We start from the raw sequence: 20012 nt of genomic DNA, 5'->3' as shown, positions 1-20012 counted from the left end.
TTGGGTGTAAAATGGCTAAACATGGTGGGCAGTATAAGGCATGATATATTGAATTATTGACAAACAAATCCTGCCTTCTACTTTGATGCCCTTAGCGTAAGAAAGAAAGGTGTTGAACCCAGGGCCTCTATGTATGTCAAGAGAGTGCTCTACCATTGAGATATTCTAAGGGCAGATATTGGGGGAAAATATTGAAGTGGCCTTTATGGAAATGATGCTGTGTAGTTCTTTCAGTTTTGACAAATGAATGTAGTAGTGTAACCACTACCACAACCAGGCTATAGTCATTCCTCGCAGAAGCCCCTGTGTTCTTTTGTAGTCAGTTTCTGAACCTAGCCAATGCCTCTTCATGGTTTAGAATGTCACAAACAAGGATGTGGTTGGTTTTGAAGGGGTGGTAAAATGCACATAACATGTACCATTCATTGGCATCAAAGATAAGATGCAGTCATTGAGCATTTATTTCTGTTTAGTTTTGGAATTCTCCATTTTCTCAAGGAAAGTCCTATGTCTCTTAATCGGTCACTGCACATTTTCACTTTCATCCTTTCTCTGGGAACCACACTCCTGCCATGTGAATCTGTCTAAGTCATACAAATAGAATTGTGTAGTATGTTTCCTTTTGTGTCTAGCTTATGTCACTTAGTCTGATGTTTTTCACTTTCATCCAAGGTGTTAAATGTGTCAGTGCTTCATTCCTTCTTCCTACTGCGTCATATTCTGTTGTGCAGATGCCCTGCATTTCTAGTCCCTCTTCCACTAGTAGACATGTAGACTTCCACCTCTTGACTAATATGACTTTGTGTATGCTTTCATTGCAACGTGTATTTTCAATTTTGGGCATATACCTTAGGAGAGATTTGCTGGGCTACATAATTTGCTAGCTTTTGAAGGATGGTCAAACTGATTACTGAAGTGGCTGTAGTGTTTTCATTTCAGAGTAATACAGAAAGGGCTCTAATTCCTCCACATCCTCATAAAACCCTATTGTTTTTATTTTCAGATTGTAAGTTCTGATTATTAGAGTTATTATAAATTTTCCTTATGGTTTTGATGTGCTTTTCCTAATTATTAGTGATATTGAATGTTGTTTTCATGGGCTCAGTGGCCTTTTGTCTCTGTCTCTCCCTTCTCTCCCTCTTTTATTTCTTATTTCTTGCTCTTGAGTCAGGTTTGCTGTGTAGCCTGGGCTGCCTGGATCTTATGATCTTCCTGGTTCTCCTACCACAGCCTCCTGAGCAAATGTTCCATACCTAGTGTAGTTAGATCTTTAAAAGACAAAACTTAAACAGTCTTGTTAGATTTTTCAGTTACTACCATCTTCTAAACTCCTCCCATTCTTTTCTTCTGCCCTCTTTTTTCCACACAGCAACAACTGCATTTGTTCTCCTTTCTGGAAGAATGTGTGGTGTAAGATAGTGCCTCCTGCCATCAGTGGTAACATCTCAAACAAGTGAACAACTGAAACCAGCCTTTAACTAACTACTTGAGTGAGTGTGTGAGACTTTGAAGAAGGAGCTAATGGTGGGATTTCTTCTGAAATTACAGAGCACTTTTTGTGGGGGGGAGGGAGTGGTTTCGAGACAGGTTTCTCTGTGTAACAGTCCTGGCTGTCCTGGAACTCACTTTGTAGACCAAATTCACAGAGATCCACCTGCCTCCACCTCCCAAGTGCCAGATTAAAGGTATGCACCACCACTCTCCAGCTACAGAGCGCTTTTATACCCTGTCTTAGTTACTGTTCTATTGATGTGACCAAGGCTGTCTTATAAGATAAGGTATTTAATGGAAGGCTTGATTACCATTTTTAAAGCTGTAGTCCATTATCATCAAGGTGAGGAACATGGTGGCTTGCAGGCAGGTATAGTTCTAGAAAAGTAGTTGAGAGCTATATCTTGATCCAAAGGCAGAGAAAGAAACTGAAGTTTGTGTGGGCTTTTGAAACCTCATAGGCCACACCCAATGATGCAGTTCTTCCAAAAAGCTCACACCCATTCCTATTAGGCCACACTTCCTAATCCTTCTAATCCTTTCAACAGTTCTACTGCTGGTGACTCAAATATGAGCCTATGGGGGCCTTTCTTATTTAAACCACAACATTCAGATTATGCAAACAATTTAAATATCTGTTTATTAGATTTTAATTAATTTATTTTTTGAGACAGGGTCTGTCTATATAGCTTTGGCTGGCCTGGAAATTAAGACACCTCCTGAGTGCTGGAACTAAAGGCATGTGCCACCATGCCTATCTAAATTATAGGTTCTTAGGAGAGTTGGAACTATCTACTTTTGTAATCTTTTTAAAGATGTATATGAGTGCTTGAGTGCTCTTGTGGTTTGCCAGTGGAGGTCAGAAGACAATATGTACGAATTGGTTTTTTCTATGCACCATGCTTTTCTGGGGTCAAGGATTGAACCCATATCATCAGGCTGGACTGCAAGTGCTTGTATACACTGACTGAGTCATCTTCCCAGCCCTCTTTTGTAATCTTTAGCTCTCAGTGCATTTTATAGTAAATGGTCCAAGAAAATGTTGATATTCTTTCTTTCCCATTTTGTTTGGCAGTTGAGGACTGAACCCAGGTTCTTATGCATTCTGTGCAAAGTGCTTTATTACTGAGTTGTACCCTCAGCCCAGAAATATTGTTGATTTTACTGGAAGGATTTGGGGAGGAAGTTTGAATTGCAGATAAATTACAAAGTTGAATAAAAAGCCCCAGTGACATAATTCAGTCAACAAGTACTTTTATATGCTATCCAGGCAATGTGGCACCTAAAAGGCCTCTGCCTTTCTGGTGTTTATGGTCTCTTTGTAGAGTACAGTCAGTAAGAGCTGAATGAAAAAGCATTAGGCCTTCAGAAGTACACGAATAGTGGTAATTCCTAATGAGACTTGAGAATCTGAAATTTGGCAAAGGAAAGTTGAGCGAGGCTTGGGAAGATAAAGAAAGGCTGAGGGAGCAAGGGTTAAGGCCAAAGCTGTTCAGGCAGTAACTAAATTCTGTCTAGACACCGAAAAGTTAAGGACTGAGGGAGTGACATTAGTGTTGTTTTTTCGGTGGTTTTTTTTTTTTTTTTTTTTGTGTGTGTGTGTGTGTGTGTGTGTGTGTGTGTGTGTGACACAGGGTTTCTCTGTGTAACAGCCCTGGCCACCCTGGTACTCACTCTGTAGACCAGGCTGGCCTCGAACTCACAGTGATCTGGGCCTCTTTCAAAGATGCCTTTGCCTCCCAAGTGCTGGGATTAAAGATGTGCACCACCACTGCCCAGCAGAAATGACATTAGTTTTGTGCCTTATAATTATTTTTGTGAATTGTGCAGAAGAGATGGGGGGGATGAGTATTGGAGATGAGATATATAGCCTGACATCAATAGTGCCTTTGGTTAGAAAACACCTGAAGGGATAAGGTCCTTATTCTATGAGGATACCAATAACAAATGAGTCAGTTGTGTTTGAGATGTTAAGAACATTGAGGTTTTTTTGTTGTTTGTTTTTGTTAAGGTTTATTTACTATATTGCTCTGGCTGTCTGTAGCTTCTGAGTTCAGGCTAGTTTTGTGCTTCTGTCTCCCAAGTAGCTGGATTGCAGATGTGTGCCCCTGTGTCTAGTGTAAGAAGGTTTTTGTTTGTAGTTATTAGTAAAGCTGAGCACTTTAGGTCACTTAGGGAACCTCAGTTAACCCCGCCCATATAATGTAATTAATAAGATTGTGGTGATTAATAAGATGAAATGAGATGGTAGATGTTCCTTTACTTGTTGCTGTGATAAAATACTTGACAAAAGCAGCCCAAGGGAAGAAGGATTTATTTTGTTTGGCCCATGGTTTCAGTCCATCATAGCAGGATGTCTTCAGTCCATCATAGCAGGCAGGATAGGCATGATGGACAAAGTAGGGAGTGTGGTGGGAAGGAGCCAGGGATAATATATTCCCAAGGACCTGCCTTCAGTGACCATTTCCTCTAGTGAGGTCCTATCTTCTGAAGCAGTGACTTTCAAACTCCCAAATGCTGAGACCCTTTAATAGAGTTCTAAATGTTGTGGTGACCCCCAACCATAAAATCATTTCATTACTACTTCATAACTGCAATTTTGCTACTGTTATGACCCAGGATGTAAATATCTGTGTTTTCCAATGGTCTTAGATAACCCCTGTGAAAAGGTTGTTCGACACCCCCCCCCCCCACCAAAGAGGTCACGACCCACACGTTGAGAACCATTGTTCTAAAGGCTCTATAATCTCCCAAATTAGGGCTACCAGCTGGGGACAAAGCATGATTGTATGGAGACATTTCAGATTTGAACCTTCAATTAGGTTTGCTGCTTTTAGTAGGAACTCACAGTGTTAGCTCATAGAGTGAATGTACAGTCTGTAAACCTGAATAGTGTTAAAGGTCTTGTTATAGATTACAGTAGCTCAAAGGAGTGTGAACCAGTTGGAGGGAGTTCACTAGGCTTTTCTCTGAAGACAGGTATTCAGGAAGCAAAGGTTGCAACCTAAAATAATTTCCTCTAAGTGATTGCCTTTGTTTGCACCTTCTGTTTAATAGGATTAGAGGTCAACAAATTCGACATTTGAAGTTCCTTGGAAGTCACACTACATTTGGTGAAAGATGCTATTAAAATGATACTTTACCAACAAACTGTATTAACTACATTTTTAACATTGCAAAATTGATGCAAATTCATTTATAATTTTGAAATGAAATGATAACATTCTGTTTTATTAAATATGAAAAATTTTTAGAAGTGTTATGTAAATTTTTGGGTAAGAGTATATTCAGTGATTTTTAAAAAAAAATTTTTTTTAAATGTAGTACAGGTAGAAGGAATATAGTACCACCCTTGCTTCTAATGCTAATTGCAAATGAAGTCCTTATATCAGACTTATAGTTTATTGCCACCGAAGTGTTCATATTAACAATAGCAAAGGACACGGAGGACAGAGTCCAGGAAGGTTCCAGGTATGGAGCTTGCAGTTATCCTTTTCTTGGAGGATCACAGATAGTATGGCTTCCTGTTGGTATCTATGTTTAACAGTACCCAACCAGGATGCTTTGTGAGAGTTTTTTATTGAGTCTCTGTAGTTAATTGCCCGCATAGCTATCTTAGTTTCCAGCCCTTCGGAGTTTGATTTATGTAATTCAAAGGTTCTACCATGTGACACTGTTCCACAGAGTCCCCTGGTGAACAAAAAGAGCCTTCCTAGGCATGGCGTTCTAGGATTTTAGAAATTACTGTCTGGAATCCATAGCTAAAAGCCACAGCTTCTTTTGGGTAAGGTAAAAATTTTTGTAGTTTCACATTTATTTTTGTTTTTCATCAGTCAACAGTTTTATTAGAGTTTGAGTTACAATAAAAATCAGAAACAGAACTTATAAATAAACAAAATTTGGCATTATAGTCAGTCCTTAAATAGCTAAGGAACATTTACCCAAAAATTGTATTATCTACATTTTTAATATTGCAAAATTGATGCAAATTCATTTATAATTTTGAAATAAAATGATGACATTCTGTTTTACTTGCACACAAATTTTTTTCTTGAAGAGTTTTGTACAAATAAATCTCTGAGGGCCTAGAGAGATGGCTAAGCAATGAAGAGCACTGGTTATTCTTGCAGAGGAAATTTCCAGCACTTGCATGGCGGCTCACAACTGTCTGTGTAACCCCATTTCCAGGGGATCTTACATCCTCTTCTGCCTTCTGCAGGCACCAGGTATGCATGGAGAGTGCATGCATACATGCTGGCTAAATGCTCATACAAATAGAATAAAAATAAAATAAAAGGAAAAGTGTCTGAGCCTCCCAAATGACTCTTTCATCCCTGGACTTCCTCTTAGGACCATTATTTCTAATGTGAAAGTAATGGTCTTGAAGCCTCAGGCTTTTTGTCCTTTCTTCTTCATGAAATCATGTTTGAATCCAGGTGAGTAAGAGACTGTCCTGGTTATTAGCATTTGGTCAACTTGACAGACACTAGCTAGAGTCATTTGGGAAGAGAGAACCTCAGCTGAGAAAATGCCAGCATCAGATGGCCTGAGAGCAAGCCTGAGGGGGCCTTTTCTTTAAGGACCCAGCTCACTGTGGACAGTGCCACCTCTGGGCAGGTGGTCCTGAGTTATATAAATAAGCAAGTAGGCTGAGCAAGCCATGGGAAGCAGCTATGGTTTCTGCTTCAGTTCTGCCTCCAGGTTCTTCTTGCCTTTGGTTCTTATCCTGACTTCTCTCAATGATGGAGTATGTAAGCTGAAATAAACCCCTTTCTTCCACAGGTTGCTTTTGATCACAGCAATAGAAAGAAACTGTAAAACAGAAACATTATGGGAATAGTACTGGATTTAAGCTTAAAATGTACATCATTTTTAAGCAATGTGAGCTCCAGCATCTCCTTTTTGCAGATGCTTTTTGAGTACCATCGTTGCAAAGACTATATATTTCTGCCTCAATGCCTTAAGGGCAAATCTCATTTCTTGGTTTATGCCCATTACAACCATGGGGATGAAATCTCTTCAGCCCAGGTTAAAAACAATTTAAAGTGATAATGCTTTTTCCAGCGGCACCACTAGGTGTGTTGTTTGCATCAAGTCATTTTAGGGTCCTTTATGGAAATGCTTCTTCATAGGGAATTTTCCAGACTTCACACTTCCTAGAGGTGGCTCTTTAGGGGAAGGGGAGTTGTTCTATGTAATGCTTATAGAAGCCAGACCATAAGACTATCCAGGAGATACTGTCCTTTAACCAGTGGCAGATGTGTGAGGGCTGAAGATTGGAGTCACCTGAAGTGAATACCTCTTAGATTTATTACATTTTCTGGATTTTGAATATAGGTAAATACAAAATGAGTGATAACTGTATTCACATGGGATCTGTATGTTACAGTTAACATTTAAATTCTCTTATGTACTCACATTTTTTTATTGCCACTTAAAGAATACTTGTCTTCCAAGGCAGAGTGGCTTTCCATTGGGATTTTTGCTTCAGTATTTGAACTTACAGTGGCCGTAGTGAAAGAAAATGCACCTAACCCATGAGTGAGATTTGCTTCATGTTTGAACAAATGTTTTAACCCGCTGTCTTCACTAATACTGTAACTGCTGTCTTACAGATTGACTTGATGCAAAACACCACAAGGGCTCCATATTACACAGTATGCGATTTTTGAGGTATGAGCTTTAGAAACTTACCTCTCATGTGGCATGTACATCAGGCTTAACTTCAGCTGGATCATTTTGGGGAAATTTATGCATTTCTTTTTTTCCTCTCCACATTTGTAGAGTATTAAAGGGACTGTGGAAGTATTTTTGGATCCTTGCTAGGATTCTTAGTTTAACAGATATATTTTCTTTTTCCACTAAATTGAAACACTAATTCTGGTAGATAGCTTTTTCAGCCCTTCTAACTAGCTTGCGTAACACTGATTCCTGTCTCCTGGAGTTGAAATTTGTATTTTTTGTTTTGTGCTTTGCTTCATCTTAAGTGCTTATTTCTGTTCTTAACAGTTTGTTTTTTAGACTGGGGTGGGCTTGTCTTGGTGCTAACAGCCTAACACAGATAGTTTCCAAGACATAAGCAGTCTAGATGTTTGATATAAATGTTCAGCTATTTTACGCATTTTGCTTCTAAGTACATGTACTCAATGCTGACTGGAAATATGAGTTAGCATTACAAGTGCTTGACTCGGAAGACATTTGGGACAGTTCTAATGCAGTGGTTCTGGCCTAGTGAAGTGTTATTGTTATATTTTTTTCAAAACTAATTTTGTGATGAAAAAATTTCAGTGTTCATAACTCTTGGGAATTTCTAATGAATTAGGAAATCATTCTTGGTTTTGTAAGCATAATGTAAAATCAGATGAACCTAGTTAAGTTAGAAATTTGTTGGTAGCAATAAACTACTTAATTTCTTCATTGAAGAACATAAGCTGCTTTATAGTTAGTGTAAAAACTTTTGATTGCATTTACATGCTCATAAAATATGCTTTTAGCTTGGAAAACTTGAGTTTATTTTGAATTACGACCACAGTAACTCCTAATGTGCCTTGCAAACTATGTATTTGTTAAGAATTCTATATCTTATGTGAGCCTCACAAAAGCCTTGTATGTTTGATAGGTATTAATCTGCATTTTATATAAGAGAAAACAAAGGCCTGGACACCAAAGGCCTTTACCACACTGGGGCTGAAGTCTTAGCCCAATGCTCTTAACTGCATGATCTGCAGTCTCATGTTACTGCTTTTTCACCAGAAAGCGCTACAGTTAGGATAGTTTGGGCAACATGGGAGTGAGCATAATGAGAATAGGAAATGCCAGCACATGTAAATATTGGTAGATAAGTTTTGCATATTAGAATTAGCCATGTGCTTATCTGATTTGTGCATCTACTAGTTATTTTTTTCCAGGTTTAATTAGGTGAAAACTCCCCTCTCCCACTCCCACCCCCTTCCTCCCCAACTTGGCCGGGAAGCCCATAAGCTCTCTTTTCCTTCAGTATTTTTTGGAAAAGTAATAATGCATTAGTTGATTATGGGTACACATTTAATAGTACTATTCTTGGAGATATGAAGGATTATTTTTTCATTTGTTTAATAATTTTTTTTGCTCCATTGAGCATTAGTGCTTACTGACTACTGACTTAGTGTACTTAAAAAGTATCTGCATACATTCCCCTCCCCCCTCCTGGGGGGATTTCATGGATTATATTTCTTTGCATTAGAAGAATTGGCTTTGTCTGTAAGGGCACAAACTCTACGTACTTGAAGAAGATAGTCCACCCTTAGTAGTTTCAGGTTGCTAGGTTATGGCATTGACTCAGCAGACTTTATGGTTAGGGGTTCAAGTTTAATTGGACCTGTTCTGCATTCTGTATCATTAGGAATTGCAGAAAGTAGAGATCAAGGTGTGTCCAGTTGGTGAGGACAAGAACTGGATTATAAAGTAGAAAAGGAGTGTGTGTGCAAAATTCTGCTGCCTTTTCTCGTATACGAGAGAGCACATGCTCATTCGTGTATTTTGTCAGTGCCCTAAGCTTCTCTGAAGTGATCATGAGTTAAGGTATCATTTGTTTGTTCTGTGGTACTGAGTACTAAACCTAGAACCTCCCCTTGTTTGTAGTAGGCAAGGAGCTCTAAACTGCCCTTTCTCCATCAGATTGTTATGAGGCAGAGTGTCACTAAATTGCTAGGGTTGGTGTTTAACTTGTGATCTTGCTTTATCAGCCTTTGAGTAGCTGAGATTGAAGGCCTTTATCACCAAGTCTAGCTCAGAAGACATTTGTATTGAATAGAGAAATTACTGCTATTACTACTACAATTTTTTTAAATGAATTTCTTTTTCTCAGGGGAAAATCAAGAAAACAGTTATTTGTATTTCTGCTATGCTAGAATAGAATATTTGATTTTCTTCCTTTTTAACAGTTTATGATTGATACCTGGAAGAATAAGACTCATAAAAATATTGTAGCTTGCCTTTTTTTTTTTTTTTAAATTTCACTGAGGAAATTGAGGCATAGAGCTAATAGGAGCTGGTAGTGGATAAAGATGCTGGTTTTATCTTGGGCTTCACCACTTATCTGTTAATATCTAAGTGTCGGGTATTATTCTGACAGTATTTACATTACTGGCCCCAGCCTTCAGATTCAACATGACTGGAATTCTGAGACATTGCCTTTTCTTTTTTATTTGCTGGGCTGGTGTGTAAGTGCTCTTGTTGCCAAGCCTGATACCTCAGTGCAGTTCTTGGGAACCACATGGTGAAAGGAGAGAACTGATTTGCCACAAATTGTTATTTTTAACTTTTATATATTTGCTGTGGTACTTGTGGGGACACATATTCACACACACACATATACACACCTACTGAGAGATATATTCACAATAAATAATTAAATGTAATATTTAACTTTATTCCTTGCTTTTTAAATAAGTTTAATAGTATTCTTTTCAGTGAAGGCACTAAAATATAGCCAAGCATAAACATAATCTTCCTTTTAATGCCTACTTGCTTTTCAAATACCAGTGTATATTTTCTTGCCAGATATTTGAAGATTCAGTTGAGAGTTCAGTAGACATTGCCGTGAGGTACTAACTTTACAAGGAATTTGGGAATTCAAGTCTCTGACATGCTGACAGTATTTTTAATTTATAACTGGAAAGACTGACTGATAAGCTTTTCTGGAAGAAGAGTGTAGGAAGAATTACTTTTTAGAATCACATCATGGGAGTGAATCCCTGGGCCAGAGTGACCAGTTGTTTAGCTTTCCAAACAGTAAAGTCTTGGGGCTGAGGAGGTGGCTCAAGTCCATAAAATGCTTGTTGCATAAGCATGAGGACCTCAGTTGAACCCCCAGCACTCATATAAAAAGCTAGGTGTTGTAGCTGTGTTTGTAATCCCAGCTGAGGGAAAACAGAAATAGGTAGATTCAATCCAATCAGCTTGATTGATTGATGTCCTTCAGGTTGCAGCAAAGCAAAGTGAACAGCTTCTGAGGAGTGACACTAGAGCTTGATCTTGACCTGTTAATTTGTACATATGTGCACGCATACTCCAAAAAGAAAAGGTAAAATAACTAAATGAGCAAATTAACATGAGTTGGTCACTGTAGTCCAGGTGGCTCTAAATGTAGGAGAACATGAGCAGCAGGCAGTTCATCTGTTGGCAATTTCTTCCCATTTGAAAGACTAGACAGTAGAGTGCTTGATAGAGTTGTGGCTGAACATAAAGGTTAGAAGGGGAGAGATGCTGTATAGCTTTGGCTATTAAAATGTTTGCTTAAAACTCTAATACTAATTTTTCTTGTACCCCCTTTCCTCTTTTTTCCCCAGAACTGATAGTGCATCAGCTGACCCAGATACTTTAAAATACTCCTCATCCAGAGATAGGGGTGTTTCTTCCTCTTATGGACTGCAGCCTTCAAATTCAGCTGTGGTGTCTCGGCAAAGGCACGATGATACCAGAGGCCATGTTGACATACAGAATGACGAAAAGGGTATGTGTGTGTGTGTGTGTGTGTGTGTGTGTGTGTGTGTGTGTGTGTGTGTGTGTGTATTTATATTTATATTTATATTTCTACTTATATTTCTACTGCTGGAGCATGCAATTGCTGGAGCAGCTTCTCTTCTTATCCCTCCCTGTCAGGTATCTGTTTGTCTCTGTCACTCTCTCTTCCTCTCTCCCTTCCTCCCTCCTTCCTTTTTCTATTCATTTTCTAATGTATTGAAAAGATAGGTTGTAGCTGAAAGTTTTCCTGTGTCCCACTTGGTCCACAGCTACTCAGATCCAAGTAAACACACAGAGGCTTATATTAATTAAAACTGCTCAGCCATTAGCTCAGGCTTACTACTGACTAGCTCTTGCACTTAAACTCAGCCCATTTCTGTTAATCTATATGTTGCCACATATTCTGTGGCTTTACCTGTGTGCCATTACATGCTGCTCCCTGGACAGTGGCCTGGTGTCTCCTGACTCAGCCTTTCTCTTCCCATAATTCTCCTTGTCTGCTTATGCCGCCTATACTTCCTGCCTAGCTACTGGCCAATTAGTGTTTTATTAAACCAGTATACAAAAGCATTATCCCACAGCAATATGTACCAGATAAAATATTATTTTTGAAAAAAAAAAATTTTTTTTTGGTTTTTTGAGACAGGGTTTCTCTGTGTAGCTTTGTGCCTTTCCTGGAACTCACTTGGTAGCCCAGGCTGGCCTCAAACTCACAGAGATCTGCCTGGCTCTGCCTCCCGAGAGCTGGGACTAAAGGCGTGCGCCACCACCGCCCGGCTTATTTTTGAAAATTTTAAGTTTGGCTCTTTGAAGGTTTTTTAAGGCATATAGTTTAAATGCATTGTCTACTTGTAACATCTGAGGGTCCCCAGGCTACTATCTCTTGTTTACTCATCCAGAATGTGCTTTAGCAGAATATAAAATCTGTCTGAATTTAACTTTTATTTCTCTGCTTACCTTCCAATGAAGGAATCAAAATGGTTTGGAGTCAGGTAGCCCAGGGAGAAGCAAATGCTGTAAATGGGTGAAATCCTGAACTGTTAGTTGAGAGTGAAACAAGGACCTTGTTGAGATAATGTACATTGCTTTTTTCAGGTGGCTACAGTGTCAATGGAGGATCTGGGGAAAATACTTATGGTCGGAAGTCGTTGGGGCAAGAGCTGAGGGTTAACAATGTGACCAGCCCTGAGTTTACCAGTGTTCAGCATGGCAGTCGTGCATTAGCCACCAAAGACATGAGGAAATCACAGGGTAAGACTTAGATATACTAGGCTTGACCACATTCATCTCTCATGGCCATGAACAGATAAGTGCATCTGTGAGTTGCAAAGCATGCAGGTGGCAGCATTTGACACTTTTTCTGTGAACCTCTAGCTTGTATACACATAGGCAAAATATAAACTAAAAATAAAATATAGTCTTCATATTTAGAACATCAGAAGTGTTAAGTACTGTTGGTGTGTTTGTGTTCTGCTTGCAACTAGGAAAAAGAAAGGTTCTGGGGCTACTTTCATAGTGATGCCATGGTGTTCATGCTGCAAGTGGTAGTTAGCTGTTGTCAAATTGACTGTGTACTTGCAGTTTGCCTGAGCTTTGTGCCAGAGAAATGATAATACTGTGAACAAGCGGTTTCCTGTAGGGGCCTCTCTTCGATGAGAAATAGAAACATGACGTTTTCTGCCTATACAGACAACGTCCCTGGCTTGTAGTCATTGCCTGTTCCCATTTTCTTTCCTGGTTTTTGTATTTTGTTTTTCTTGAGATGACTTCCTTGGTTAATCTAAACAACTTGTGGACTCAGAATTGTTAAGAGTAGCTGGGACTGCAGGTACCTGCCACCATGCTCTACCCTACCTTTTTTTTAGGTAGATCTTGAAAACAGCTTGGGATGGAACTGAAAAAAAATGTTTCTGTGCCTTTCTTTTTTTCCTTTCTCAGCTGGTCTTCCTCAGTGAGATGCTCAGTTTGCTGAGGGGTTTTCATTTATTTTATCTTTGACGAGAGTTTTTTGAAGTCTGTGGAACTATGACCAGGTATTCGCCTATAGATACAAAGAGAGCTGAACAGAAGAAAGATCAGTACACTGAACTAGAATGCCTGAACTATATGCTTCATACTTAGAGTGTACTAGGGGGCCATGAAATGTTTCTATTTCACAGAGCGATCGATGTCGTACTCGGATGAGTCTCGACTGTCGAATCTTCTTCGGAGGATCACCCGGGAAGATGACAGAGACCGAAGACTGGCTACTGTAAAGCAGCTGAAGGAGTTTATTCAGCAGCCAGAAAATAAATTGGTGAGTAAATGTGCTTGGAGTTGCTGAGGATCTTGGTGTTCTCAGAGTACTGTGGTTCTGTGTTGGGAGGTTTCAGCAAGAAATGGTTTGCTTCTAGGAAAAAAAGTTTCCTTAGCTGTGTACTTGACCTATGTTAGGGTGGCCTGGAATGATAATGCCCCTAATGTATCATTTATCTATAAATGGTTCTTGTTGGAGTCACTTTAGTGTCTTCTTTCATGGAGTGCATTTAAATTTTTTTTTTAAACATTATTTAGCTTGTGGATATCCCTGCTGCCCATAGACATTTTCTTTGACAGACAACTTCTTTGACATACATAAAGTGGAAGTATAGGGTACATGTGTTATGAATATAAGTCTGGTTTAGTGATCAGAGGTAAAGAAATGGAAAAGCTGGGGCTGAAGAGATGGCTCTGAGGTTAAGGGTGTCTCCTGCTCTTACAGAGGTCTTGAGTTTGGTTCCCAGCACTCATGTTGGGCAGCTCACAATTGCCTGTAACTCTAGTTCCAGATGATTGGACACCTCTGGCCTCCAAGAGCACTTGTGCATGAGTATACATGCGCGCACGCACGCACGCACGCACACACACACACACACACACACACACACACACACACACACACACACGCTCGCTCGCTCGCTCACACTTGCACAGACACATGCATACACAGCACAATGCACGCTCACTTTAAAATAATAATAATGGAAAGAAAAATGGAAAAGCTCTTTAAAAGGCAATCTTTAAAGGCATATTTCTTTACTCTTAATTTTCCTGATGTTAAGAGCTTGATGCAGGAGAAAATTAGTAAGAATTATATATAGCAAGGCACAAAGCAAAGCTCCTCTCTTCAAAATTTATTATGGAAAATTTTGAATATGCAGCAAATAGAAAGATGTCCAATTAAGCTCATGGTGCCACCCCTAGATTCTGTCATTGATATGTCACTGTATTCCTTTATTACCTCTCAATCCCCTTATCATTCCATGTAAATGCTCTTCAGAGTTTTTTTTTTTTATAATTAAAATGAGCTTGAATGTATCTTGTTGATGATTTCAACTCTTGATTCCTGTGAATCAGTTCATTTTATAGCTTGAAGGGAAACATGCCATCCTCATGTGATCAAAGACTGGCAATAACAAAGAAACTGAGATGCTATATAATCATATCTGAATGGGATGATAAAGTATACAATGCTGTTTTTAAGTAGGAATCTGAAGTTTTTATACTTTTTTAAAATTAATTACATTTGTGGTATTTGTTGATTACATTCACAGTATTCATTCAACAATTATATTTATGATATTCATTAATTACATTAATTGTATTGATTTATTACATTTGTGATATTATATGTCCTGATACTGCTGTCCATTTGTAGGGATTTTCCATAACACAAAACAGAGATTCTGCTCTGTATTACTTTCTTCTCAATTTTGAGATAATGTCTAATCTTTCTGTCTCTGTGAATTTGTTTATACTTTTTTTAAGGTACTAGTTAAACAGTTGGATAATATCTTGGCTGCTGTGCATGATGTGCTTAATGAAAGGTAAGTAACTAATAATGGTCATATTTAGGTGACTTTGAATGTAATTGTAGAAATTACTGAAATATACACGTTGTACTCTTGGCCTTATTTATAAACATCACTAAATCCTTCATACCATTCTTTTTTTTTTTTTTTTTTTTTGGTTTTTCGAGACAGGGTTTCTCTGTGTAGCTTTGCGCCTTTCCTGGAACTCACTTGGTAGCCCAGGCTGGCCTCGAACTCACAGAGATCCGCCTGGCTCTGCCTCCCGAGTGCTGGGATTAAAGGCGTGCGCCACCACCGCCCGGCTCCTTCATACCATTCTTAACCTGTTATTTATTCACTAATTATTGTTGAATACAAATGGAATCTATTTGGAAGAGAATCCTCTTTTTTTCTAAGCATTGGCTTGAGGAAAGACATGAGCTGATGCCAGAGTGTATTAAAGTTACTGTTTGAAAGAGTTTTAAAAATGTTTAGAGAGCAGAGGAAAAGGCAACCTTCATTCTTTTAATTATCTCTAGGCTTCTCAGAGAGGTTCAGTGATTCCAAAGGATTGCAGTATTAGAATTAGCAGGTCACTAATGGTTTTATTTTACCCAATTTCTTAATTTTATACTTAGTTCTAGCTGTTATCTTTTTAAGTTTGTGTGGTTTAGCTACTAAACATTTCCTGCTTTGCAATTGTTGTATGTTGAATGTTATTAGAAATGCAGTGCATTTTCTAATGATTTCCTGCTGCCTTTCTGTGAATCAGAAGTGGAACTTACTTGAAGCCTGGATTTTAACACTTCTTAGCTTCTTAGTGTTTCTTAGTAAATCATTTTGTAAAGAAATCTAATGTCTGATAAAGAGACTTTTGAACATTATATACTACAGAGGATACAGATGTAGAATGGGTAAAATTCCACCTTTTTATTTAGTTTGAGCTTTGAAAAGTCATTTAGGAATTCTTTAATACATGGGAGACATTCTTTTATAAGAAGTGCCATATTTTCAGTCCATGAAAACTAATGCCTTTTGTGTGTGTTTTGTTTGGTTTACATTAAAACAAATACAGTAGCAAGTTGCTTCAGGAGTTGAGGCAGGAGGGAGCTTGCTGTCTTGGACTTCTCTGTGCTTCTCTGAGCTACGAGGCTGAGAAGATCTTCAAGTGGATTTTTAGCAAATTTAGCTCATCTGCTAAAGATGAGGTGAAGCTGCTCTACCTGTGCGCCACCTACAGAGCGCTGGAGACTGTTGGGGAGAAGAAAGCCTTTTCCTCGGTGATGCAGGTGAGAGCCATGGACCCATAATGGGGTGGAGTGAGGTGGAGGGCCAAGTGGAGGATGGGCTTCCGTGCCTGCTGTTGGACACAGCACTGTGCAGTCAAAACACATTTTTATTTTGAGTAAAGTTAAGTTTACAGGAATTTTAATTTTAGACATTTTTGTCTTTTTTATGTAAATTTCTCTTTGAAGTTGCTTAATACTAGAGTGACTTGCAGATTTAAAGTAGGAACTTTACTTAAAGAGTTGGCCTGGAGGGGCCCTCACAGTTTTTGAGAGAGACAAAAGCTAACCATCACAACTAATTTCTAAATCTCTCCCCACCCCCCCCTCACTTGCCTAAGTTTTAGGCTTGATAATGTCTAAAATTATTACTCTAAATAATGTAAACACTAATTTATGAATTGTACTCCAGCTTCTGTTTAGTTCTTCTTCACTTCTGAATGTCTGGATATACGGAAAAGCTTACTCCCAAGTTAGGGTTTTGTTTTGTTAGGGTTTTTTGAGATAGGGTCTTATTTTGTGTCACATACTATATCCTCCAATGTCTCACCTTTCCGATTTAGCCCCCTGAGTGCCAGGACTATATGCTGTATCTGACTCTCCAGTTTAATCTGAGGAGCATTTATGTCATGTTTTTGTTGAGGGAATGTTTAAAAAATAAGTTATTTGGTGCCTGGAATATCTGATGTCTTTTTGTTTGTTCATGTATTTTTGAGAGGCAGAGTCTTACTATGTAGTCCTTGCTTGCATGGAACTTGAGATCTACCTGCCTCTGTCTTTTGAGTGCCAGGATTAGAGGTGTGTGCGCTGTGCCTGGCTTTGTTTGCTTTTTTACAACTCTCAAACTGCTTCCTTTTGAATAATTTAAAAAAATATGTATGTATGGAATATATATTTCCTTGACTATAGAAACTTTTGGGTAAGTTTCTAAAAATTACTTGTAAATAAACATCATAGCAGCAAATTGGTCTGGTCTTACACATAATTTTTGTGTAAGCATTTTCTAACTATAGTTTGAAAGACTCCAAATGGATACACCAGTTTGATAAAGATCCCAGTTCTTGTATATATTAAGAATGCTGCTGCTAAGGTACCTTTAGCCCCTGCTTTATCACATTTTTGCTAGCAGCTATTTTTTTTTTAATATGTGCAGTTTTCCTAGTTTTTTGTTTGTTTGTTTTTTTAAGATTATTTATGTGCTGGAGAGATGGCTCAGAGGTTAAGAATACTGCTTGTCCTTCCAGAGGTCCCGAGTTAATTTCCAGCAACCACATGGTGTCTCACAACTATCTGTAATGAGATCTAGTACCCTCTTCTGGTTTGCAGGCACACATGCTGGCAGAACACTGTATACATAATAAATCTAAAAGCTGCCTTGTAATTCCTAAAAAAAGATTATTTATTATGTTCTGCCTGCATGTATGCCTGCACATTAGAAGATGGGACCAGATCTCATTATAGATGGTTGTGAGCCACCATGTGGTTGCTGGGAATTGAACTCAGGATCTCTTGAAGAGCAACTAGTGCTGAGCCATCTCTCCAGCCCAATTTTTTTTTTTTTTTTTTGTTTGTTAGTTTGTATTTTTTGAGACAGGGTTTCTCTGTGTAACAGTCTTGGCTGTCCTGGAACTCCCTTTTTTAGACTCACTGAGATCTGCCTGCCTCTTGTCTCTGAAGTGCTGGGAACAAAGGCATGTATCACCACTGCCTGACTTACTGTTTGGTGTTTGATTTTTCGAGATAGGGTTCTTCTGTGTAGCTTTGGTGCCTATCCTGGATCTCGCTCTGTAGACCAGCTGGCCTTGTACTCACAGAGATCCTCCTGGCTCTGCCTCCCAAGTGCTGGGATTAAAGGCGTGTGCCCCTACCGCCAGGCACTTTTTGGTTTTTAAGGCAGGGTCTCACTCTGTATTCCAAGCTGGCCTGGAACTCATGATGATCCTCCTAAGTCAGCTTCCCAAATGCTACAAGGTGTACTACCATACTTGGCTTATAGGTTTCTTTATCTCTTTTGGTAGTGGAATGTGTGTGTATGCACATGTGTGGAGGCGAGCAGTCTTTTTCTTCTATTGCTTTCTACCTTAGCTTTTTGAGACAGGGTCTCTCACTGGCTGATCAGTAAACCTCAGTAACCTACCTGGCTCCAGTTCTTCCTCCCCTTACAGTGCTTGAGTTACAGACATGTGCTACCACATCTGGCCTTTATTGAGTGCTAGTGATTGAACCTAGGTCCTCATGCTTTACTTTACCTCATGCTTTAGGCACTTTATCAACTGAGCCATCTCTCCATCCCTTACACTTATTATATTTTCACATGAACACTTTTTGTGGAAGTATTTGAAGGTAAATTAAATACATATGACAATTCACTCTGTTACATATCAGTATATATCACTGAAGAATGAGCCTATTCCTTCTATAGCAGCAATGTTATACACTTAAGAAAAGCATTTTATTGCCTGTACAAACTATGTTCAAGTGTCTGTAATTGCCCTTAAGATACCATGTATATCTATGGTTCTTCTGACCCAAGATCCCATTCAAGATTCAAGTATAGCCTTTGGTACTATGCTTTTTGAAACTTTCTTATCCTTTTAACTATGTGGAGTGGCCAAAATAATTTCTCCAATAATAATAGTTTTCCATACCCACTCCTTATTATATGTGCTACTTTTCTCTGTCTTCTTCCTCTTTCTCTCTTTTTTAATGACTGTACCTTCTGAGTAGAGTCAGTTTAAACATTTTTAAGCATGAATGCTTGATATGTTCATTACAGGCAACCTGACAGCAGGTTGGTCCCTCTATTAGACTTGAAGAGTGATCCCTGGTTGAGGGAATGATCATCAGATCTTATTATGAAGCTTTTTTTCCCCTTTCAGATGAGCAGTATGGGTCTGGTGTCTTGATCTTTGGATGTCCTGGTGTTTTAATAATGTTTCATTCAGTGATTTTAATATCCAGATTCTAACATTGGCTACTGCAAAATGGTGACTTTAAAATTCTAGTGTTACCTTTTTAAAATATTAATTTATATTGTTTTATGAGTTTTGTATATGCAACCATGTGTTTGTGTGGTGCCTGCACAGGGTATAAAAAGGCATCAGATCCCCTAGACTGGAGTTACAGATAGTTGTGAGCTCTTCTGTGGGTGTTGAGAACTGAACCCAAGTACTTTACAAGAACAGCAAGTATTCTTAGCTGCTGACCAATCTCTCCATCCCTCCATTATACCCCTTCATTACACACATGTGTATGCATATGCACATGTATGTATGTATATACATGTAAAAAAGAACTTCTGTCTGAGGAAAGTGGTTTTTAGCAGCTGTGTAAGTGATAGGTCTCTTTTCATTATAAGTGCTCAGTGGAAAGAAGCCTGAATATCATCTCTAGGGTCCCATCCTAATTAACTAACTCTCTCCAGATCATCTTGATTCGAAACAAAATGCATACAGTTTGCTTTAAAGCATAGTAATTATCCAAGATTAACTCTGAAAAACTTTTCCTTTTTATTCTTGAGTGTTTTAAGAGAAGGCCTTACTTTATAACCCTGGTTTTCCTGGTCTGTTTATTCTTCCTCAACCTCCCAAGTGCTGGGGTTGTTATAGGCCTGTGCTACAGCTCCTAGCTTTACCCTATATGCTGAATTGTAGAGTAATTGACGTGGTTAAGGAAATCAGTTTCCCAAGTACATCTTACTTTTTGGGGGGTGTGCTGGTTGGTAGAGTTATGTGTCCCTGGCTAGCCTGGAGCTTTCTATGTGGACCAGACTAGCTAGACTAGCCTCAAACTCTTAGATCAACTTTCCTCTGCCTCTTGATTGCTGGGATTAAAGGCGTGTGCCACCACGTCTGGTTACATCTTATTATTTTTGTACTTTAAATTTAGTCACAGCCACAGAATAACATAGAGATGCTTTTTC

At 38.8% G+C, this 20012-nt stretch overlaps 1 protein-coding gene across 5 annotated transcripts in view; it reads left to right on the top strand.

Moving 5' to 3' along the window:
• The window catches only part of Smg1 (SMG1 nonsense mediated mRNA decay associated PI3K related kinase), a 104431-nt gene that overhangs the window by 17933 nt on the left and 66486 nt on the right, over positions 1-20012 (top strand). For 2 of the 5 annotated variants that reach the window (XM_042282361.2, XM_076550783.1), the window contains exons 2-7: positions 7107-7164; positions 10821-10984; positions 12091-12246; positions 13155-13291; positions 14782-14840; positions 15880-16093. In XM_042282361.2, the coding sequence (XP_042138295.1) occupies positions 7151-7164; positions 10821-10984; positions 12091-12246; positions 13155-13291; positions 14782-14840; positions 15880-16093 (744 nt within the window). In that variant the 5' untranslated portion in view covers positions 7107-7150. Of the gene's footprint in view, positions 1-1369; positions 1491-7106; positions 7165-10820; positions 10985-12090; positions 12247-13154; positions 13292-14781; positions 14841-15879; positions 16094-20012 lie in introns of all 5 variants that reach the window. The other 3 variants (XM_006985683.4, XM_042282374.2, XM_042282371.2) reach the window with 2 other exon arrangements.

The sequence above is a fragment of the Peromyscus maniculatus genome, chromosome 1 (genome assembly GCF_049852395.1).
Source record: "Peromyscus maniculatus bairdii isolate BWxNUB_F1_BW_parent chromosome 1, HU_Pman_BW_mat_3.1, whole genome shotgun sequence".
Classification (NCBI taxonomy): Eukaryota; Metazoa; Chordata; class Mammalia; order Rodentia; family Cricetidae; genus Peromyscus; species Peromyscus maniculatus.
This window is presented reverse-complemented; position numbering and strand designations above follow the sequence as displayed.